General features: G+C 48.0%; 5 protein-coding genes across 5 annotated transcripts; 3 read left to right on the forward strand and 2 right to left on the reverse strand.

The window, feature by feature from the left end:
* The first annotated feature begins 102 nt into the window (after positions 1-102).
* Positions 103-1,945, forward strand: MYCTH_2298343 (uncharacterized protein). The gene is made up of 3 exons (XM_003660209.1): positions 103-280; positions 550-1,581; positions 1,644-1,945. Exons 1-3 carry the CDS (start codon positions 245-247, stop codon positions 1,935-1,937), a joined length of 1,362 nt encoding a protein of 453 aa, XP_003660257.1. The 5' UTR covers positions 103-244; the 3' UTR covers positions 1,938-1,945.
* Position 1,946: 1 nt separating this feature from the next.
* Positions 1,947-3,578, forward strand: MYCTH_2298347 (uncharacterized protein). Its single transcript, XM_003660210.1, has 2 exons — positions 1,947-2,129; positions 2,204-3,578. Exon 2 carries the CDS (start codon positions 2,269-2,271, stop codon positions 3,304-3,306), a length of 1,038 nt encoding a protein of 345 aa, XP_003660258.1. The 5' UTR covers positions 1,947-2,129; positions 2,204-2,268; the 3' UTR covers positions 3,307-3,578.
* MYCTH_2298349 (uncharacterized protein) lies at positions 3,578-5,175 on the reverse strand. Its single transcript, XM_003660211.1, has 2 exons — positions 4,640-5,175; positions 3,578-4,520 (listed from the first exon to the last, which is right to left on the reverse strand). The coding sequence occupies exons 1-2, from the start codon at positions 5,025-5,027 to the stop codon at positions 3,850-3,852; spliced, it is 1,059 nt and encodes a 352-aa protein (XP_003660259.1). The 5' UTR covers positions 5,028-5,175; the 3' UTR covers positions 3,578-3,849.
* Positions 5,176-19,395: 14,220 nt separating this feature from the next.
* Positions 19,396-21,692, reverse strand: MYCTH_2073485 (uncharacterized protein). The gene is made up of 2 exons (XM_003660212.1): positions 20,745-21,692; positions 19,396-20,676 (listed from the first exon to the last, which is right to left on the reverse strand). Exons 1-2 carry the CDS (start codon positions 21,287-21,289, stop codon positions 19,602-19,604), a joined length of 1,620 nt encoding a protein of 539 aa, XP_003660260.1. The 5' UTR covers positions 21,290-21,692; the 3' UTR covers positions 19,396-19,601.
* Positions 21,693-22,091: 399 nt separating this feature from the next.
* On the forward strand, positions 22,092-23,974 carry MYCTH_2298352 (glycosyltransferase family 33 protein). The gene is made up of 2 exons (XM_003660213.1): positions 22,092-22,438; positions 22,514-23,974. Exons 1-2 carry the CDS (start codon positions 22,174-22,176, stop codon positions 23,710-23,712), a joined length of 1,464 nt encoding a protein of 487 aa, XP_003660261.1. The 5' UTR covers positions 22,092-22,173; the 3' UTR covers positions 23,713-23,974.

Genomic DNA, 23,974 nt, shown 5'->3' on the forward strand with positions numbered 1-23,974 from the left:
TCTCGCTTTGAGATGTCAATAATCGATCTGCGAAGTTGTGAATTGGGGCAGAGCACTTATCTGATGATCAGGAAAGGGTTAGGGTCAAAGATTGTTTGTAGCAGCCCTTCTTTCTTGGTTGCTGTGGAACTCAGTTTCCTCGCTCTTAAACGCCCTCTCACGCAATAGCCATGTCAACTTGGAACGTTACTGGGGCAAAAATGTGCAATGTCTCAAGCCGTCACTACGATAGCGATCTATCACGATGAGCACAGTTATATCAAAACCCAATAAACAGAAGGTGAGTGATGAACCATCGTCGTTTACTCCGTGCAGCCGAGACCACCATCTGAGCGCGACTGCCATCCTCCGGCAACCAGACCAAAAAGGGAAATGTCACGTTCTCTATCAATTGAGGTTCCGCCTTGCTTCAAACGTTTCTTTTTGTCCTGGCCTGACGAGTTTCACCCCAAGCAACTTTCCCATTATTGTCCTCGTTAGACTCCAGGGCCTTTCGCAAATGGCAGTTGTTACCTCTTGGTTGAGAACTTCACTAATGTTTGTCACCAGTTTCTCCCGCTTCGAGAAATTACGGTCAATTCGCGCCCTCTCGTCAAGCGGGCCATTCAATTCTCATGTGACGGCGACTTGGCAGTGACTGCGGACGACTCGGTCCATATTTTCATCCCAGAGTTTCCGGACTTCTCCCGGCGCCGGGAAAGGCTAAAGGCTCGGTCAACGGATCAGCAGGACGAGGTCGGCGCCAACAGGAACTGGCCGATCGACCACGAATCGTCAGAGGACGACGACGACGAGGATGACGGTGGTCCAAGAAGTTACAACCACCAGGCCACCCGCGCACAGTACTCCGAAGGCAGCAAGCACATGCCTGTCTCGTTTCCTCCCCTTGATCCCCGCGTCAACCGGGAACTATTCGCCGCCCAGAATATACCCTTTCCGTATGAGGGCGCCGTCGATGTTGAGGGCCAGGACGCCGACAGCAACGACGACTCGGACGGCTCAGATGATGCCTACGATTCACAGGACGAAGAGGACCAGGGCACTGGCTTGGGGTCCAATCGACCATACGGCGCAGGTTACGGACCTATCACTGGCGTTGGAAGCAGCATGAACCACGTAGTGGGAATCGGCTGGTCTCCGTCCGGGCTGGGGGTTAACCGCAGGCCTATCCTTGGGGTTCTGACGGGTTCCGGAACCCTGGCCATGTTCGGAGATGGCAGCGAGTCTGCTAATATATTACCCCGTGCCAACGAGGGCATGCTCCAGCGTCGCGAGCTCAACTCTTGGATCGTCCTCTGGGGCGTGGGCGAGCGATTGATCGTTCCGGGCCAGCAAACCGAGGTGAGCGAGTACATCCGCGGCTTTGCATGGGCTCGCGAAATCGCACCTGGCCAGGCTCTGCTGGCGACGATCAACGATCTCAACGAGGTGGCCATCATCAGCGTCCAGTGTGTCTTGGTGGCGGACGAGGATAAAGGCCAAGGCGACTCGGCATTCCGGGCAGGGCCGCGAGAAAACGTCGTGTGGTTGGTGCGCGAGGTATCCCGGTTCAAGGCGGAAGGGCCTCATAAAGACACAAACGTAGGTTTTGTTCCCCCGCGGTATCAACTCTCTGGCTATCTAACACTCGCACGCATAAACAGCAATTAGACCCAGACTGGGTCCCCTTTGGGACTTCGTTTGGCCTCAGATGGGGCCCTTGGTTACACACTGGCGGCTCCCACACCTGCGTCTTGTCCTTTATGGACCGTGGTTATGTCGGCTTCCGGAAAGTCACGATCAAGGACACGTGGGTCAGGGGTGAATCTCCTAGCCTGGAAGTTGGGAGCGAGGACACTCACGGAATTTGCGTGCATTTGTCAACCGACGCCTTCCTCGAATTTGAGGACGCTGTAGGCCGAAGACCAGTCCCATCTGCTCGCTGCTTGTTGTGCTGACAAACGTCCAGATCTGGACCTTGGATAATGCCAGCTCTTGTCGAGGGCTGATCGCCACCGGGTTCGACCTCAAGCAGTTTCATGTCACGCTCACCGGAGAATCGCAGCACCGTATTGACAAACACAGTGCTTGGGATTGCCGGACCGTTTATCGCGAAGACGCGGAACATGGTTCTCAGAATCCTATCGCCGGTAATAACCCCCCCTCCCCCCCTTTTCTTCCTCATCACCGCCGGTGCTACGCGAGGCTTACACTCTCCCTCCAGACCTCGTCATCCACCCCCCTGATCCTGCCAATCCGACTCCCACTCCGCTTTACACACTCATCCGCATGTCGGCTACTGCCACCACTCACGACTGGTACCAGACCAATGTCCCTCCTCCCAGTGATCCCGCAGCAGATCCGCGGCCGCAATGGGTGCGCACCATCGCGCAGAAACTCGAGGTTCAGGTCCCCGTTGACATGCACCTAACGCGCAACTACGACGACAGCGGGTCAGAGGGCTCCGAGTCGGGCTCGGAGGATGAAGACGAAGACGGCGACCTGGACCTCGACGGCGATTTTGACTCCTTCGCGGAGGAGGGCGACGCGAACGGGAGCGCGGGGGCTACAGTCCTCGACATCCCCGAGATCCACCCGCATCGATACCGCCTCCACGGTCTGGCGTTGTCTCCGGGCGGCGGCGTCACCGCGGTCCTCGCGAGCACACATAGCACACAGCGCCCCGAGCGGGGCGGCTGGCACACGGTGAGGTCGAGCGTGCTGTTCGGCTACAAGCCGCGACGCAAGCGGCAGCCCCGGCGCGGACCTTGCTCGGGCCAGCACGACACCGGTGCTCCTCCCATCGACCCGCAAGTCATGGACAGCCTGACCACCGCCACCCCGGCTCCGGCGGAGCGAACCGGTCAGTACGACCGCCTCACGACCGAGGCGAAGCTGTTCGAGTACCTCTACGGCGGCGGCCCCGAAGTGCCCGGCGTGCACTACCCTTCCCCCGCCGCCGCCGCCGCCAGGGCGGCCAACAGCGACGCCGTGACGGGGGCCGAGCTGCGCGACGTCTTCGGGCCCGCGCTGGCCGCGCAGAAATGCGACCTCTGCGGCGCCGCCATGGACGTCCGCAAGGGCGCGCTCAGCGGGTGCCGGAACGGGCACTTCTTCGGCACCTGCGCCACCTCCGGGCTGGCCGTGCAGACGCCCGGGGCGACGCGCAGCTGCGGCGCGTGCGGGCTCCGGACGATGAGGGCCGAGGTGCTCCTGGCCAAGATACCGAAGCAAGAGAGCGGCGGCGGCGACGACAGACGGGAGGAGGTGAGGAGGCTCCTGGGGGAGGGAGTCTGTGGGGCGTGCGGGGGGAAGTTTCTGAGTTGAGTTTCCGGTTGTTATTTCTTTCTTTCTTTTTGTCTCTTGAATAGGGTGGCATAGTGTGCGAATAATGAAAAGGGAGGGGTATTCCAGATGGTCTGCATGGTAGCGGCACCATCTTCCGGTGGTGCTTGCTTAACGTTCGGGGTAGAATTGGACAAAGTTTGGCGATGACTTCTTTCCAGACCACATCCGATGAGCTGCTATCATGTCAGCAAAATTAGGGGGTTGTTGTTGGGGGGAGGGGAAGGGATTTGAGATGAACGCGTCACCCTGGACGGAGAGCAGAATGACAGCAGAAGTAGAATCGATTGGAATCTAATGCTGAATGTGAACCCCAAACTCCGCCCGCTTTTTCTTCTAAGTAAGGCATGCAAAGTTCGCAGAACGAGGTATCCATGACAGGAATAAGCCAACCCGCGAGACCCGAAACAGCAAAGAAAAAGAAAAACACGTCAACCGACGGGAAAAAAAACAGGAGATGCCAAGTCTATCCGAGTCACAAGCACCTCCCCAACCTCCCACTCTTCACACACTCTCTCCGTCTTTCTAGAAAATCTTGTTCATGGCCTGGTGCGCCAACTCGACGCCCAGGAACGTGGCCGCGTTGGCCGGCACCGCCCTGGCGAGGGCGGGGCCGAAGCCGGGGAAGAAGGCCTTGAGGCCGCCCTGGGCGTAGAGGCCCCTCACGACGCTGGCGACGGTCACGTTACCCTCGGCGGTCTGCAGCCTGCTCTTGACGGTATCGACAGGGAAGACGGGGATCCACATGGCGACGCCGGCGGCGGCGCCGGCGCAGGTGATGGCGGTCAGGCTGAGCTTGCCGCTCGGCTGGCCGGTGGCGGGGTCGCGCGGGGTCAGCAGCCTCTTGATGTACTCGTAGGCGGCGAAGTAGGCGGCGGAGCCGGGCCCGTCGCGGGCGAGGGTGGCGGCGGAGCCGCGGAAGACGGAGCGGACGCCGCCCTCGCGGTACAGCTGGCGGACGACGTCGATGCCGCCCGAGTACTTGGGCTTCTCGCCCGGCGCGAGCTTCTTCTGGCCCTGCACCTGGAGGATCACCTTGACGCGCTCAAAGGGCGCCGTGATGGCGGTCATGGGGATGGCGGAGAAGAAGCCGGCGGCCGAGGTTTGCGCGATGGAGAGCGAGCCGTCGGGGGCGACGGTGCTCGTGGCGCGGACGATGGTCTTGCCGAGGTCGTAGCCCCAGAACGAGACGGCGACTGTAGCGCGGGCGCGGGCGAGGGCGGTTAGTTTTTGGTTTTCTCCTTGGTGGTGATGGAAAAAGGGAGGGGAAGGCTGAAAGAAAGAAAGAAAGAAACAAGCAAGGGGGGAGACATACACATTGGTGTAACGCCGACCAGGGGCGCGGAGACGCCGGCGTACAAGCCCCGCCGCAGACCGTCCTTGGCCACGCTCTTGCGGACCACGTCCATGGCGCTCGAATAAACGCCCTTCTCGGCCGTCTGCAGGCGCACCTTGACCAGGTCGAAGGGGTGGCCGACGATGACGGCGCAGACGCCGCCGAAGCCACCGGCGATGAAGGACCGGAGCTGTGACAGGCCCGTCGACGCGGCGGCCCTGGCCTCGGCCTTGAGTTCGGCCTTGAGTTCCTCCTTGCTCTCCGGGACGTGAGGGAGCTTCTGGGCGACGGCGGCCGGGAGGTTGGAATGCAGCTTATCGTTGACCGCCGCGCCGGCGGTGCCGGATTGCGAGGACGTCGAGGACATTGTGACGGTTGATTAGGGCTGCTTGTGTGCTAAGCTTCCGACAACAACAAAGCTGACTTTGGTCCCCTGTTTCCCCTGGCGCGAACCTTCTTCGAAGCCGCGTCTCGTGTTGCGGTAGATGATTCTCGATTGTATCGAGTTGCGTCTGCGCTTCTCTCTCTTCTGCTCCTTGCGGTCGAAAAAGCGAAATCTACAGCACGGAAACGCAAAATTTCGGAACGATTTAGCTCGACCGGCTCTTTGATCGTCCGAAAGAAAGACTGCGGGTGTTCAGATTTTGGGGCGTTTGGGAGGTTGATGGGGGGTTTTGGCATACCTAGCTATCTCAGCTCCGTTGGACAATACTCCGTACTATACTATGCACTTTCAGCCACGGACGTCACCCCACGTTCCGGTGCTGGAACCTCGGCAAAAGGGAACCCCCAGCCCCGCCTTCGTCTGCGGGCCGACTTTACTGTACGGATTACACAGTAGTATGCACATGCCACTCCTGGTCCCAGAAGCACAAGATCTGTGGAGCCTGCTGGTGGGCTTCAACTGCCAAGATGCCAAGAGATCACTTCACGGATGCGGCAGTGGTTTCCAACGTTAGCTATTCGTCACATGCCTCGAATTGCACTTGCTGAACGCACGGTCCATGAGCCGTTTTTTTGGGGCCGCGGGTGTCCCCATGGGGCATGGGACCCGCTTGGATAAGTTAGTGGCTGATTACCCAACTTCCGTTCATCCATTCGCCATCCATCTCTCCGTGCCTCCAAAGTTAGATACAGTGGTTGGGTAGATTTGGAGGATTTGGAGGATGATCTTGACTCCTCCTCCTCCTCCTCCTTTCCTCAATGTCCCTCTTCAAGGTTCTTCTTTTCTGCTTGCAACTACTCTCTCGACCGTCAACTGCCTTGGTGCTCGGACAACAACCAGTGCATCATCGATCGAGATGAACATGGTCAATTGACAGAAAGTTACCAATGAAGCGACCGTCCACGGCTAACTGGCTTCTTCCCCCTCGGATTGCCTTCAAGGATGCGACGCGCATTTTGGATTCGCCATGATCTACCACCCGAAGGACATATGTAGAGTTCCTTGCTTCCCTCTTGTGTTTCCAGTCGATGTCACCCACTCCCGGGCATCCTCATATCTGCCTCGGGCAGATGGGTGACAGAAGGCCGCAGGAGTGTGTGCTACTCTACTTGCATACTCTCGTAATATTTTCCCCCTGTGTACTAGTAGTGTACATAGTATGGACACGTTCAGGGGTATATATCTCCCAAGTATAAAGACTAAAATCCCTTGGGCCAATCAACGAGGCTTGGTGATCGCTTGTGCGGCATCGAGCCGCCTGACGCCAAAAAGGAGGGACCCGTCCCATTGTGACTTTACAAACAGGGGCAGGTATTTGTCCACATGTGACGCGCCATTTCAGAGAAAACGGAGAGGGCGGGGGGCTCAAAACTCGATGTGTTTTTAACAGATTTTTCTTCCGTCTTGCGCGAGATTTGGTAGGATAGATTGCAAGGTACGTCTTTTTTTTTTTTAAGCCAGATTATATACTTGTAGCAACCGATTCGTTACAGGTTGATTTGGTTATATGTTAAAGAATATTATTATTATTATTATTATTATTATTATTAGTCCTACACTACTATGCTAATAAGTATGCTAGAGTCTCTCTAGTTATATATAAAGGAAACCATACCTAATAGGCCAGATAAAAACCTCTGTCCCGCCTCTAACGCCTAATCCGGAGTACTAATATACTACAAAGAAAAGGAGAAGTGGCTAGAATAGCCCTATAGAGGCCTTCCCTCCCGGTCTAGCCTCCTTACGAGGCGGTATTCCGGGAGCCTCCCTAGGTCTATTAGCCACTATAGAACCCTCCTTGCCAACCGATAGTTACAGGCCCCTATACCCTATAAAACGAGATCTAGGTCCCTTTGCGACCGTATTTCCTAGGATTCCTACGTTCGGCTTCTCGGTAGGTTCGGGCACTAAATAACTAGGTGCTCTATAGTTTCCCTCCCTTAGCTATAGGCATAGTAGGGGGTACTAACCCCTAGGACTTGAACCCTAAAAAGGAAGTCATGGAGGCCGATAGCCCTTATATAGACCTATACTAGCAGGGAGCTCTAGGCCTTTATTAGGCCTTAGTGTTTATAGGCCTTCTCCTATAAAAACTAGGTACGGGGGGTCCTTATCTAACACATGCTATATCCTCTTACTAGCTTGGTTAGCCCTCTAACGGTTGCTCTAGCTAGCTACTATAGCTAGTTCTATAGCCTATAGCCTTCTTTATAGGGTCTATAGGGGGGGTTAACCCCCTCTATAGCTCTCCTAAACCTACTGCCGGACTATTGACCTTATTGCCTCTAGGGCTATAGGCTTTGGCTCCTAGCCCCTTGCCCTAGTCCTCCTCTTCTGGAACCTCTGGCTAAGCCTATTATAGGCCTATTAGATAAGAGCTCTTATAGGGACCTAGGGGGCCCCTAGGCTTACCCTAGTTTATAGGAGCGGCTAGTTAAGTTTAGCCTCAAAGTCGGCTAGCCTCTTATTAAGATAGAGGTCGAGGGGTGGCACCTAGGCTTCCGTTTTAAGGTACCGGATAGGGGTAGCCTTATAGGCTCTAGTAACTACTTAAAGGGCCTTATATTAGGCCTTTAATAGTTCCTTAGTAAGGCCTTCTAGTATACCCCCTGGTTTAGTAGGCTTATAGAAGTTTAAGGCCTTATAAGTTAGGGTACTATAGATATACTTAGTATAGACCTTATAGGCCTATAAGAGGCTAGGGCCCTAGGTTTTTGTAGCGAGCCTAGTTAGGGCAAACTCCTAGGTTTCTAGCTTCTTAGCTACTATTATATAGTAAGGGCCCTACTATAGCCTCTAGTCTAGCTAGACCCTTAGGAATCTAGCTAACTTCGATAGGGCTATAGTAGTAGTACCTCCTCTAGGCTATAGGAGCTCTAGCGGTCGTGACCACTATTTCTAGCCCCTATTAAAGTAGATAAGTTCGTATTTTTCTAGGGCAAAAGCTATACCCTAGGTCTTTACCTACTATAGGTAGACCTTCTAGGCCCTCTATAGCTAACCGTTATAGGCCTCCTTAGCCCTCCTAAAGGCTAGAAGGTTAATATTATTGGTAAAGCCTATTAAACTAACTATAGGGTAAGCCTAGCGAATGGCTTAGTAAAGAGAGGCTATATAGAGGATAAATAGTATAGGGGAGAGGGGTAACCCCTAGGAGACCCTAGCCCTTACTATTATATCCTCTATTTCCTAGCTATCGAAGTAAAGAATAGCTACCTTATCCTATAGCTACTCCTTAATCTAAACTACTAACCACTTTAGGAAGCCCTGGCTCTATAAAGTAGCTAGTAGCCAGGTATAGTTAATAGTGTCAAAAGCCCCTAAAATGTCAAGTTATAGGAGGGAGGTAGCCGCCTTATACCTCTAAGCCTCCTAGACCTAAGCTATAATAAGCCAAATAGCTAGTTCTATAGACCTATATTCCTAGTTACCTATTTATTTGGCTAGGAGAAGCCTATAGGCCTTTACAACGGCTATTACCTTCCAAGTAACTATAGCCTTAAGTACCTTGCCTACTATTAATAGGAGCGCTATAAGCCTATAGCTACCTAGGGTAAAGTAGGCTTATAGGGGTTTACTAGGCTTACAGAGGACTATTATTTTAGCCCTTTTAAACTAGGCCGGAAAATAGCTAAGCTATAGGCTCTCTAAGGCTAGTTTTGCCAGTATCCAGTAGAGTAGCCGCCTATAGGCCTTTTGTCACGGAAATATACATGCAGATGCCGCCTGAGCCACTGGCGTAAATGGGCTAATCAAGCCGAAGGAATGATAGACCAATCAGAACAGGATCACACTTGGCAAGAAATGATCCCAGCAGAGGATCACTAGCTCACGACATGAGCTAGGTAAGCTAGTATAGAAGATTACTACGACTACTAGTGATCCTAGGATTATATATATATATAGATAGTCACTTGTTACGGTAGACTCTAAGAGTTTACTAATGATAGTAACCCTTATAATTATAGTACTTATACTAAGTATTATTATTAACTATTATAAGGGATAACTCTAGTATTATTATAAACCCTTTAGCTTTACCGAATCCCTTAGACGACCTGCTTATTTGTCCCGCTTAATCTACCTTTGTTTAAACCCTTTTAGAAGAAGTCTAAGTTAGGTTCGTTATACGTTACTATCACTCCCTTTGTTTTATTATAGTTTAGAATAGAAGTAACTTCGACCTTGATATTAATATAGCTACTAACGTTATAGCTAAATAGCTACTTACCTAGCTTAGTCAATTCCATTAGCGAATCTAGGAGTTAGACTAGAGAGACAAGGCTACTTAAGCTTGAATTAAGGAACTTGAGAACAGCGAAAAGCACTTATAGAAATTGGTTAACAAGGCCTATACTAAAATCAAGGTACTTAAGGGTGCCAAAGCGAGCCGTATCAAGATCGAACCACCTAGCAAATATAGAGGAACTAAGGAGGATCTTGTAAGATTCCTAACAAACCTCTGATCCTACTTCTGGCTTAATGATAATAAGTTTCTAGACGATAAAGCCAAAGTCCTCTATATAGCTATAAGACTAGAGGGCAAGGTACTTAGATAATTTGGGCCTATATAGAATGACTATCTTATTAAGGAAAATGAAGATAACCGAGATACGTTTATATAAGTAGTCTTTCGATCCTATAACCATTTTGAAGAAGAGCTTTAGAAGGTTTTTAGTAATAAAGACGAGAAGATTTATATATAAGAAAGACTTGCTAATCTCTAATAGACTAAGTTAGTAGCCTCTTATACTATATAGTTTAGATAGGATATACTTAAGTCTTAGCTTAATAATAAAGCGTTAATATAACTATTCTATAATAGCTTAAAGGAAAAGGTTAAAGACAAGCTATATAAGTATAATTAGCCTAAGACTCTAGATAAATATATTATATAGGCTATTAGAATCGATAACTAACTCTATATATAAGAGCAATAGAAACAAAGTTAAATAAATAGAATTATAGCTAAGGCTAATAATAAGAAAAAGCAAGTATATATTAGTACCTTGTATAGGACGTACCTTAGAGCTATAGATATAGATATAGTATAGAAGCAGGACTAGAAGAAGATAACTAAAGACAAGTCTAATATTACCTACTATAATTATAGAAAGAAAGGGCACTATAAGCGAGAATATCGAAGCCTAAAGAAAGAGTAGAAGATAGTCCCTAGAAAGGAAATTATAGCTATTAACGAAACTACCAAGGACGTTATCGAAGTAGTAGCTATAAGCTATAAAGATAGGGGCAATGACACAGACAGTCTTAGACACGATAGCAACGGTAAAGACAAACAAGCACCGTATTCCAAACTGGTCACTATAGACCTGGAGATAGGTCTTGCTAAATAGGACACGGTAGGAGAATACGCACTACCAATTTCGATTCTCCTAGCCTTAAGGCAGTAGGGTTTTATAGTTATATAGAGGCAGGATAGATCGTAGATAACCGATACCTAAGGAATCGAAAGACCTAGACCTAATGTTCTATTCCTCTAGGAACGAATTAAATGGTACCGTAATGAAGTTTTCCGGCTTAATACGGAACTATACGAATAGGATAGACGCTTGATTTGACTTGTCTAGTAGAGCGATAAGATAAGGGATAAGACAAGGGAACTCTAATATATTATAGAAACTATTAAAGGAAGATAGCCTATGATATATAATAGGCCTAATAGCTATACTAAGTACCTTAATGACTAGTAACTTGGTAATGACGTATAGAACCTAGAATACCAATTTATACGTGCGAATCACGGAAAAGATAAGTATATATAGGAAAGCTACTAGAAGAAATATTCCTATCTTAGCATTAGAGTACCTACGGTCTATATATAATAGGAAGGATTCGGGAAAGAATTCTAATACCTTCTAGGCGACGCTATATGACTATACCCTCGATATAAGGTATATATATAAGTACCTTAGTTCTAGTATATAGTATATAGATGCTAATATCACTTCCGCGACAAATTCGAAAACAATCATTAGCCGACCTGATAAGGAAATAAGAATAGAAGCTTATACCCCATAGAATAGATCTATAATATAGGAAATAGAGCAGCTAAATTGCTCTAGAAGATCGAAGCCTACGATCTAGAAGGCATTACAATAGTTCTAAGACGAGCCTAGCCTAGGTACTATAGAATAGGCCGAGATATATAGAACTTATGCTAGAGTAATAATTACCTCTATTATATAGACGAAAAGAAATCGTAAATTTAGGAGCTTTAGATAAAGCTATGGTATATACAATAGAAAGTAGAACAGACTTAATAGTAAAAAGCTATAAGTACTTAATGGCTTATAGAAATAAATATGATTGACGAAGCTGCTATTAGCCGAATAACTAAAGAGGTTAGCACTAACCTAGGAAATGGGTCAAGGCTCTTTAAGGGGCCTAGAAACTATTAACGCTTGTATAGTAGCAAGTAGTAGCGTAGTATAGGAGGAACTAGTGTAAGAGACCACTATATCGAGACCTCCTAGCAGAAATATAGGAAATCGCTGTAATCTTTAGACGATAGTAGTAAGACAAGTGACTATAGATAACAGTACAATAGAAATAGCACAAAATGCTTGTACTAGTGGATAGTAGAGCAGAGATAAACCTAATTTCGCTAACGCTTGTAAATTAGCTACAGATACCTTAGAGAATAAAGCGGAAGCATAGCATAGTCAAAGGGCTATTTCCGATGTAATAGGTATATAGGGAAACCGAACCAATCGACATTACTATAATAAGAAAGACTATAATAATCGTATTTAGTATTATAGATATAGGCAATGATAAAGATATAATATTAGGGTTACTATAATATAAAGATTATAACCTAGACATTAGCTAGAAAAATAGTAGCTACCTATAACCCTAAACAGAGTTATATTTAACTAGAAAAATAGGGAGCATATAAGGATTACGAGCAGACAATACTTAAGGGAAGGCATGTCCTACGGATCTACCGCAAGAGACAGACAGTAGTAGACAGACCACTATAGACTCTAGAAGAGGCGGTATAACGATATCGATACCGCGATAGGAGGAACAAGCTAAACTGCCGATAGCTATTCTCTCTGTTGACAAATGTAGAGCACTACAATAGGAGTAATAGGTTAAGATAGGAGAAATCGCTAGTATCGCTATAAATAGAACTAAGTTCGTATACTATTAGAAAACCAAGAGACGAGATAAGACTAGGGAAGTATTAAAAGAATATAAAGGATACCTAGCATTCGAACCGAAGCATCTAGAAGGACTACCAGAACACGGCCTATAGGATCACAAGATTAAGCTTAAGGAAGGAGTATAACTAAAGTTCTTTAAGATCTATTATATAAGCTAGACTTAGAATGAAGAACTTAAGCGATATTTAGAGGAGAACCTTTAAAGAGAATATATCTACCTGTCGATATCGCTAGTAGGCTACCTAATCTTGTTTATACCTAAGAAAGATAGAAAGCTATGGTTATATATCGACTATTAGCAACTTAATAAACAGACCGTGAAAAACCGATACCTATTACCGCTAATCTTATAGCTCTGAGATTAGTTAATAGGAGCCTAATATTTTATATGTTTTGACTTGCTATCGGCCTATAACTATATATAGATTAAAGAAGGCGATAAGTAGAAAACAGCCTTTAGGATACCCTATAGCTACTATAAGTACCTTGTCATGCCATTTAGACTTACGAATACACTAGTAACGTTCTAAGCCCTAATTGATCAAGCTATCTAACCCTTTCTTAACAAATTTACGGTATATTATCTCGACGATATACTTATCTTCTCTAAGACGATAGACAAACACCGGAAGCATGTAAAAGCAGTACTAGACACGCTATATATATATAAACTATTAGTTAATAAGGAAAAGAGCAAATTCCACGTTAGAAAAACGGTGTTTTTAGGATACGAGATATCCCTAGGACAAATTTAGATAGAACCTTTAAAGGTTAAAGCCATTAAGAATTAGCTACGACCGATATTAGTTATAGAAGTACAAAGCTTCATTAGATTTACAAACTTCTACTAGATGTTCAGTAGGAACTTTAGAGCAATCGTACAACCTTTATACAAACTTACTAAGAAGAATACTAAATTCTAATGGGAAGAACAATATAAGTAAGCATTTATATAGATCTATAATGCCATTACTAAAGATCTAGTACTAGTACTACCAGATCCTAAGAAGCTATTTAAGGTAGAAACGGACGCTTTAGACTACGCCATTAGAGGACAATTAGGATAACGAGACAGATAAGGAAAGCTATATCCTATAGCCTTCTTTTCAAAGAAGCTTAATAGACTACGTCTCAATTATCTAATCTATAATAAGGAACTACTTACGATTGTCGAAGCTTTTAAAAAATAGCGACTATACCTTAGCGGCACGACTAAACCGGTATAAGTATATATAGATTATAAGAACTTACGATACTTTATAACGATAAAGGAACTTAACAGACGACAAATACAATAGGCAGAATTCCTTATGGAATTTAACTTTAAGATCTACTATAAGAAGGGTAAAGAGAACGTATAAGCGGATATTTTAAGCCGACGAACAGATTATACGGAAGGACGAACGGAAATAATACTACCGTTATTTAAGGAACGAATAGACGGAACGTTACATTATGAAACGTGGACACCTATAGAGAATAATCTACTTAACTCGTTCTTAGAGTGTTATATAATCTTTCGAGAAGAAAGGATTAACGAGATATAGTATTAAATAGCACCCGGACTACTAGTACCTAACAGAGTAGAAGAAAGAGATAGGAAACTCTAGTACTAAGGCAAAGCATATATCTACAACAGGGATCAATAGCTACAGATGATTTAAGAACTCTACGAGTCAAAACTTGGAGGATATAAAGGAGTTACGAAGACTATCGCACAAGTTAGGAAATACTATAACTTTCTATAGTTAACGGCACGAGTTAAGGAAGTTATACGAAACTACGACATTTACAATCGAAGCAAAACAGTATAATATAAGCTATATAGGCTACTTTAGCTACTACCAATAGCTGATAAACTATAGAGTTTAGTTATAATAGACTTTATTATAAAGCTACTAGAATCTAAGGACACGGCTACAGGAGTAATCTACGATAGTATTCTTACTATAGTAGATCGCCTAACTAAATAGGCATACTTCTTTCCCTATAAGGAGTCCTAGATAGTAGAATAGTTAGCAGATGTAATCTATCGGCAAGTTACATCAATATATGCTTGGCCGTAAGAATGGATCACCGATAGAGATACTAAGTTCGTATCAAAGTTCTAGCAAGCGTTAATATAACGATTAGGTGTTAATAGTAAGCTGTCAACAGCATATCACCCGTAGACTGACAGACAAACAGAGCGACTAAACCAAGTTATCAAGCAGTATCTCCGTTCTTACGTCAACTACTAGCAAGATAACTAGGTCATGCTATTACCAATAGTATAACTCGCTTATAATATAATACTAATAGAAATAACTAAAGTTATACCATTCTTCGCGAACTACGGATATAAAGTAGACCTTAGGTAAGGACTAGAGGTTATAGTGCCAAAAGTAGCAATCAAAGTAGAACAAATGTACGTACTATATAAAAAGCTTAAAAAGGAACTCAAGTTTATCAAGACTAGAATAAAGAACTACTATAACAAATATAGACTTAAGGGACCTTGCCTAGAGAAGGGAGACAAAGTCTACCTAATCGTACGAAACTTACGAACTAAACAACTAAGCACAAAGCTAGACTTTAAAAAAGTCAGACCCTTTCTTATTAAAGAACGAATTTCAACATCTAACTACTGACTATCGTTACTATTATCTATATAACTATAGACAGATGTTTTTTATATTTCACTTCTTAAACTAGTACTAAAGAATACTAAGGTTACCATATATATTAAAGTAGAGGACGAAGAGGAAGAATAGGACGTTAAAGAAATTCTAGATTTATATATTATTAATAGAGAACTATAATACCTAGTTAAATAGCTTAATTTCGGACTAGAAGATAACTTATAGAAACTAGTTAAGAACTTAAACTACCCTAAGAAACTAGAACAGTTCTACCGGCAGAACCCGGATCGACTGTAGGCATTAGCTCGGATAAAACGGCCAAGTTAGCCTCTAACAAATCTAAGCCTAAAGAAGACTAGTTAAATAGGACGTTAGCACCCCTAGACTATACATCACTAATAACGTGTACCTTAGAATTCTATACCCTCTGTTCTTCTGCTTTAATTTTCTCTAGAGACTATATACCTTGACGAAATAGCTCGGAACCCTACTCCTTTAAGAAACGTTTCTAGTGACGAAGACAAGCTAATCGACCGATAGCCATCTAAAGTTAAGTCTAAAGAACAAAAAGGGCCTCTTTAGCATTAGCCTCTTCTTGCTCTATACGTTTTTATTTAGATATAATCTTCGTTACTATAAAAGGTTAGCTACAAATATTAAGGCAATAAACTAGGTCACGAACAAGCAGACGCTACGTTAGAACTATCGCAAGAACGACCCTAACGTATATACTCGCTATAGCAAGAAGAGCCTGACGCTATATAACAAGCCAAGTTCCACTTAAAACACCACGAACACGGTATAACGTCTATGCCAGAAGAATCAATAAAAGAAGCAAGCGCGGCGCGCTATTAGGATTTCGAAGATTAGCGCTTAGAGATACGATCTGTCATCTTATCAGCCACTAGTAGTATAGAAAAAGGGAAAAATTACAAGGTATACGTAGAAAAGGATATTAGCGCTATTTGAAGCAACCTAAAGAGGGCTTTCGGGTCGAAAGCCTCGGAGGGAGGGCATTATGTCACAGAAATATATATACAGATGCCGCCTAAGCCACTGGCGCAAACAGGCCAATCAAGCCGAAGGAATGATAGACCAATTAGGACAGGATCACACTTAGCAAGAAATGATCCCAGTAGAGGATCACTAGCTTACGACATGAGCTAGGTAAGCTAGTATAGAGGATCACCACAACTACTAGTGATCCTAGGATTATATATATATATAGATAGTCACTTGTTATGGTAGACTCTAAGAGTTTACTAGTGATAGTAACCCTTATAATTATAGTACTTATACTAAGCATCGTTGTTGACTACTGTAAGAGATAACTCTAGTGTTGTTATAAACCCTTTGGCTTTACCAAATCCTTTAGACGACCTGCCTATTTGTCCTGCTTAATCTACCTTCGTCTGAACCCTTTTAGAAAAAGTCTGAGTTAGGTTCGTCACACCTTTAATAGATCTATAGGGAGGAGGTCTTCCCCTAGGGCTTTCTATAAGGCCGCCCTAGCTAGTACTACCTTAACTTCGCTTACTATAACCTCTTAGCTTATTTTAAACTTTGGCTCCTAGTAGTCATTTAGATCTAGGTCGTCGATATCCGATAGGTCTACTTCTAGGTTCGGAAAGAACTTATCGGCTAGTGCTCTAGCCTTCTATTAGTAGGTTATAAGCCCTCCTTCGAAGGCCGGGAGCTTTAGAGGGTTAACCGGTAGGTAGCTTTATAGCCTTACCTACTGCTCTAGTCTCTATAATAGGTCCAGCCGGTTAGTTACTTCCCGTAATGTAGCCCTCTAGCTCTTAGTCTTCACGGCCGTAATGGTCTTAGCCTAGTCCTATAGGGCCTGCCAAAGTGCTTCCTGTATATAGGGGTTTAGGGTGCCCCTATAGGCCCTCTCTACCTCCTTAGCCCTCTTCTAGGCCTCTCGAACCTCCTTCGTCTACTACCGAGCTCGTTTGCTACCTATATTAGCCTTCTTTACTAGGGCCGAGACTATAGCTATCTCCTCGAGGGCCTCTATAAGCCTGTCGAAGGCCTATAGAAGCTTCTCTAGGCCCTGGAAGACAGGCCTAGCTAGGGCCAATACCTACCTACTAAGCTAGAGTAGGAGGTAGGCTACCTCGGCCTATATAACCTCTTTATCTAGGCTCTTTTAGTCCTACCCTTTACTAGCCAGTATAGGCCTATTAGCCCCCTAGAAGGAGATATTTAGGGCCTATAGGTAGTAGTCGGATTTCCTATATTCTATAATATCTCTATAGGTCGCTTCTAGCCTAGCCAAGGCCTAGAATAGGTCTATTATAAAAGGCCGGCTATATTAGTCCCCCTAGGGGGCCTTAGTAATCTAGCCGTAGGGTATATATAGGTCAAGGTCCTATTAGTCTATAAGGCTAAGGAGGTCCCTAGCCCTTAGGCTAAGCCTGTCAAATAGGTCCTAGACTAGGTAGTAGAGGTTAAAGTTACCTATAAAAACTAGGGGGTAGGTTGGCCAAGGTAGGGCTAGCAGGTCCTATAAGAGGGCCTGCTCCCCTTTATTATTATAAACTAATTAGAGCTCGAACCCCCTCTCTCCTAGGGCTAGAAAGGTTACCTTATACTAGTTCTCCTCTGCCGAATAGTCTTACTAGCTAACTAGAAAGCGCTTAACTACTAGAATAGCTGCCTTGCCCTTAGGCTTGTAAACTAGGTAGTATTTCGAGGCCTAGGGGTAGTATATTAACTCTATAAACTAGTTAATCTATAGTTCCTAGATGGCTAGTAGGTTGTATTTAGCTTTCTTTAGTAAGATCTTAAGGGCCTATTTGTTACCTTAGGTATTCTACTAAAGGATCTTAATTTACATTTGAGGTAGCTAGGGCAGAGGATAAAGGTATAATAGTAGTAATAGGCTCTATAGCTATTACCCTCTCGGCCGGTTATAAGAGGGAAGGGGTTTTAGGCTATAGAAAGGAGATATAGGTCCATTAGGCATTAAATAAGGCACTCCTAGCTACCTATTAGGCTAGGGTAAGCCTTCTATAGGGGCATTTAACCTTAGTTTGGTAGTGGTCGTTATCCTCTAGCTAGCTACTAAACTCAAAGGCTACCTTTTAGTATAATTACTCTAGTAATTAGAAGGTCTAAGGTCTATACTAATAGGCCTCCCTAGCTCTCTCCTAGGCTTTAACTTTCTTTAGGCAGCCCTTATACTAGGTAGTATAAGGGCCCCTATAGGCTATATACCTATAAGGAAGTTAGTCAGAGTAGGTAAGGTACTAGGCCTTCCTAGTCTTCCCCCCCTCCCTATAGGCCTTTGTACTATAACGTCTATAATAGGCTAGCCGCTAATAGTACTACTAGATATAACTAAAACTCTAGTACCTATAGTATTACCTTGGCTCTAGAGTATCCTAGTAGGGTTTGTAATCTAGTACCTAGGCATCCTAGATCACGCCCTCGTTATAGGCCTTCTAAGCCTCTTCGAGGTCCTATAAGCCTAGGAGTATTATAGCCTATTTCCTTTATAGGCTCTTTAGTAGCTAAAACTTGACCATTTTAATCAAGTATAGGCCTATAGCCCCCTTAAAGTCTTATTTACTAACTCCCTATAGTTCTTCCTTCCGGACTCCTTTAGCTAGGACTATATAGGCCTTACTAACCTCCTTAACCTCTTCTCTAAAGGCTATAGCCACCTATCACTTATTAGCCAAATACTAATCCTTAGTAGCCTTATCCTTAAAGACTACTATTATATCCTTACTTAGGAGCTTCCTAGCTATAATAGCTCCCTAACGGCTAGAGGCCCTATTAACCGCTTAGACTATCTTAGCTAGGGTTTAGGCTTTAAGGTCCTCCTATAGGCCTATATTCCGTATTATAACCTCCTATAAGGCCTATAATATCACTGCCTTAGCCGATAGTAAGCCTCTTTAGGGGCCTATTATCCCCTATTATGGCCCTATAGCTACCTATACCTAGGTAAGGTAGAAGGTAGCCTTAAAGGCTTCTTTAAGCCTCTTTTTAACTTCTTTAGCTATAAGTTCCTATAGGTTTAGAACTAGGCCTATAATAGTAGTTATAAGGCCCTATAAGAGCTTATTAGCAAGGTTCTATACCTTACCTTATTTAAGGCTCGGTATAAGGTCGACTAGTTATACAATAAGACCCCTAAGCTCCTTAATATCTAAGGTAAGGTAGGCCTATAGTAGGCCCCCCTTTGATTAGTTCAAAGCTATAGGCCTCCCTACTTAGTAGCTTAGCGTTAGGCCTTAAGTTGACGTTACGTTTAGGGGCGCTAGGTGGTCTGTGCGGTGAAAATTTTGACAGGCGCGCGAGGTACGGCCGGATTGCGGTCGGGTCCGGTTCCTACGCCTGTGGTGCCTGTTGCACACCTGCAACGGTTCGCGCGCAGTTGAAAGTGGTACCGTTAGATAGCGTTTTTCGAGAGCTTTCCAGCGATGGTAGTTTCGTGTGTTTTGGTGGGGTATTCGCAAAGATGCAAGAGAAGCGTTTTCTTAGGTATAGGGTTCTCCTGTTGAAGAATATTAAGCCCAAGACATGAGTTCTCCAGAAATATCTTTCAAGGCTGTAAATCCAACCCGTATGTTGTACAATAAATCCTCCAAGACGAATATCTCCTGAGGAAGCAATATCTCCAACGCACTTCCGAAGAAATAAAACATCTGCAGGGTAGATGACCTCGCTCAGAAAATACCGGTACTATGCGTCGTCCGATGCGTCTGCGACAGCGGGCTGCGCCCGACACCACACCAACAGCTCGTGTCGCCCTCCCTCTCGACCTGCAGCGTGACATCAATGTTGTGCTCCAGCAGGTAGTTCCTCACGCGATCCCGCACATCTTCCATGTCGGCCCCGCGCGCCGCGACAACATGCATGACCCCCAAGAGCTTGTTGGGGGCGCCCCCGTCCTGGCCGGCATCCCGGTCGTCGAGCCAGAACTTGGGTGCCGCGTAGCCGACGACGCCCCGCAGGCCCGTGATGCCGGAGAGCGTGTCCCGCAAGTTGTACTCGATCTCGGGAGGGATCGTGAGGAGCAGCCGTCGCGCGGACGACTTCACCAGCGGCAGGGCCGAGAGCAGGATCAGAACCGCGATGAGGAAGGACGCCAGCGGGTCCCAGCCGGGCCACTTCCAAAAGTGGGTGAGCACGGTTGAGACGATGACCGCCGCGCTTCCGAGCGTGTCGGCGAGCACATGGAGGTAGATGCCGTGCATGTTCTCGTTGTCGTGGGAATGGGAATGTGCCGGTCCACCGCGCGGGCGGCTGTGCTTCTCGTCGTGCCCGTTGCTGTGGAGGTGGAGGTGGTCGTGGTCGTGGCGGCTGTGGGAATGGCCGTTGCAAGCATGAGAATGACCATGCCCGTGGTTATGGGTATGGCCATGACCATGGCCATGGTGATGATGCCCAAATGCCATCATACCCACCAGATTGACCAGCAACCCGGCCGTGCTGACGACAAACAGCTCCCCGAGCCTCTTAGTCTCCCTGCCCTCGTATATCCGCTCGCACGCCTCCGTCATGATTTCCACACTGATTAAGATTAGGAAGACGCCATTGCCGAAACCGCTCAGCGTCTCGATCTTCCCAAAACCGTACGGGAATCTATCACTCGGAGGCCACTTGCTGGCCACCGCGGCAAACAGCCCGACCGCCAGGGCCACGCAATCAAAAAACATGTGCACGCTGTCGCTCAGAAGACCGAGCGAGTCCGTCACGTAACCGTAAAACGCCTGCACCGCCATAAATGCAAAGTTTAAGCTGCAGAGAGATACCGGTCAGTCGGAGGATATCCTCGCCGCCTTTCGGACAAAAGTCTTCTCACGCACCTCATGAAATAGAATATCCTCCGGGAATCCTCGATCGACACGACCGCATGCAACAATGGCCACCTCGGGGTGTACTGGAGCAGAAGCGCCGTGAACTTGGACCGTGGACCCGAATGATCATGGGCGTGGTGGCTCGAATGGGAGTGCGACCTCGGCAGCGCCCCGACGGGAGGCTCGTACACGCCGGCGGCGTCGAAGCTGGCCGCTGACGGCGACACCAATGCCTTGCCCCCGGGAGTTGATTCGATTTTCCACTGACCACCACTCGACCCCGTTGGCGGAGGGATGCTGATGGGCATGGGCACGTTCGAGTTCGTTCGGAACTGCGAGGGGTTGTCGCCGCCGCCGCCACCATGATGGTGACTCCGGCCATGGGAATGGGTGCCGCTTGGTCGAGTCTCTCTACGACTCCGCGAGGGGCTCAGCGAGGTCAGGGACGTAGTGTGGGAGTGGCCATTGGAGGAGTGTGAGTGTGAAAGGTTGTTGTCTGAACCATGATGATGTTGATGGAGCGCTGAGGCCGGCAGGGCATAGGACGATGCCATCGTGCCGGGTTGCGAGGCGATTATGCCGATTTGAGGTGGCGGGCGAGATCAGATATCCTATCCAGCAACCAAGCGCAGGGCTAAGGAGCGTCGGGCGCTCCTTGAATCACCTATGATTTGGCATCGGGCGGCGTGCGGAAGGCGGGCAGAGGCGGCGGTGAAGCGAACTGGTCGCCCGACGTTCGATGCGACTCACTTTGCGTTCCCGGTCGGCTGGATATCCTGCATCAATAAGGCGCAGCTTGTCTGTCAACAGCGACGGTTCGTTGGGTGCCACAGCAAACGCGGGGAGAAGACGCTTTAATAGTAAATAGTACTCACTGGGACAGCCGAGAGCCGAAGCAGCTCTTCCACTGTTTGCTATCGACCGCGATTTGGAGGAAGGAACGGCACAGTCGTTTCAGGTTGTCGGCTGCTGAAGTTAAGGCATCGAGATTGTGTAGTGCAGGGATGCCAACTTCGTCGCCGCGGGCCCACGGTCCTGATGTTTGTGTGGTCCCTCCTCCTCTTTACACACTATCCGTACTCTTGTCGGGTTAACCCACCTTGTCGCGCTCCTCGTCCGCCGCCTTTCCGCTTCCTGGCCCCTGAAAGCCGAGAAACTGGAGGTAAATTCGGGCCCCTGATTGGCTGCATGCACGAGATCTGCCAAGACCTCATCACCCCGGAATCAGTGCCCACCAAGCATTTGTATGCAACCCCGATAAGCCGCGTTAATATGGGGAAATTGTGAGGCAAGCTGGCATCTTTGAATCAAGCCTTGCGGCCGTACGACGAGATCGACGAGGCTCTGCAGGTGAAAGAAAGGATTTCGAGCAGAGGTCGAGGTCCGGCCTCTGTTATTGTGTTTGACAAAAAGCTAGGCATTCCTGGGGGCCCATTATATGCCTCCCGTGGCTGCCCCATTGGCAAGCATGATCGCCCTGTTGCTGTACTTGCTGCTTATCTGCATCTCCAACTTAGCGATTCTTGCTGCGTACTACTTCCTCACCCTGACCAAGTACGACGGACCCCCGGCCGGCTCACCAAACGAACCAGTCTCGGTCCACGTTCTTGTCCTCGGTGATGTCGGGCGCAGTCCGCGCATGACCTACCATGCCTTGAGCATAGCAAAACATGGAGGAAGGGTGAACTTGGTCGGATACCTCGGTGCGTCTGCCGTTAGATGGACCGAGAGAGTGTGTTCCCGAGTTTGGATTGGATAAGCTAATGCATGCAACACAGAAACCCCTCCTCATCCCGACATTGCCAACAGCCCCGGAATCACCATCACCCCCATCCCCACGCCGCCTAGCAGGCCGGCATCCATCCCCTTCCTTCTGTTCGCCCCATGGAAGGTTCTGCATCAGGTCTACCACCTCACCCGCCTCCTCGCCCGCCTTCTCCCGCCGGCGCAATGGATCCTCGTTCAGAACCCACCGAGCATCCCGACTCTCGCCATTGCCGGTCTGGTCTGCTACTTGCGCAATAGCAAGCTCATAATCGACTGGCACAACTACGGCTGGACCATTCTCGCCGGCACGCGAGGGCGCAGTCACCCTTTCGTGGCCCTCTCCAAGCTCTACGAATGCTACTTTGGCCGCCTCGGCCACCTCCATCTGACAGTGACGCACGCCATGGCCGCCCAGCTGCGCAGGCCCCCTTACTCGCTCCCGCAGCGCATCCTAGCCGTGCACGACCGGCCGGCCGCCATCTTCCGGCCCCTCGCCTCGCCCTCCGCCCGGAAAGAGATCCTCCACAGGGTCCTCGAGGACTTCCCGGAACGAGCCCTCATCCCAGCCATCCTCTCCGGCGCCACCCGCCTCGTCGTGAGCAGCACCAGCTGGACGCCCGACGAGGACTTCTCCCTCCTGCTCGACGCCCTCGTCCGATACGCATCGGCTGCCGACACCACCACCACCACCACTACTACCACCACCACCACCACGAAGACTACCGACGGGACGCGCACCCCGCTCCTGGCCATCATCACCGGCAAGGGCCCGCAGCGGGACCTGTACGTGCGCCGGGTCGCCGAGCTGACGGCGGCCGGCCGCCTGCCCAACGTGCGCGTCGCCACGGCCTTCCTGCCCTTTGCCGACTACGCGGCCCTGCTGGCCTGCGCCGACCTGGGCATCTGCCTGCACAAGAGCAGCTCGGGCGTCGACCTGCCCATGAAGGTGGTGGACATGTTCGGCGTCGGCCTGCCCGTGGCCGCCTACCGCGGCTACGAGAGCTTCGGGGAGCTGGTCAAGGAGGGCGAGAACGGAGCCGGCTTCGAGACGGCCGAGGAGCTGGCGGGCATTCTGGGGCGCTTGTTGGGAGATGGTGGTGGGAAGGCGGAGCTGGAGCGGCTGAGGAGAGGGGCTGTCAAGGAGGGGAGTAGAAGGTGGGACGAGGAGTGGGATTCCGCGGTTGGGAAGGTCATGGGGTTCGTGTCTTAGATTGTATTTCGCTTGTTAATAATTCGCTCCTCTTTATTTTTATAGAAACCGAGGTTCCCATGTTTCCTACTATTTCGCCCTTCAACATGTCGCCATCCTCTTGGATCCCAACCAGCTCTGCTCCCCCATCCCCCCACCCTTTTCTCAACGATATGTCGTCGGAGACTCCCGCTTTCTGGACTGTTCCCATGCGGCCAATTTACCGTTCGAAATCCCCTCCTAGTTCGCACTCTGTTCCAAACCCCGCCTCCCCCTTCCCCCC

This window comes from Thermothelomyces thermophilus, chromosome 1 (genome assembly GCF_000226095.1).
Source record: "Thermothelomyces thermophilus ATCC 42464 chromosome 1, complete sequence".
Classification (NCBI taxonomy): Eukaryota; Fungi; Ascomycota; class Sordariomycetes; order Sordariales; family Chaetomiaceae; genus Thermothelomyces; species Thermothelomyces thermophilus.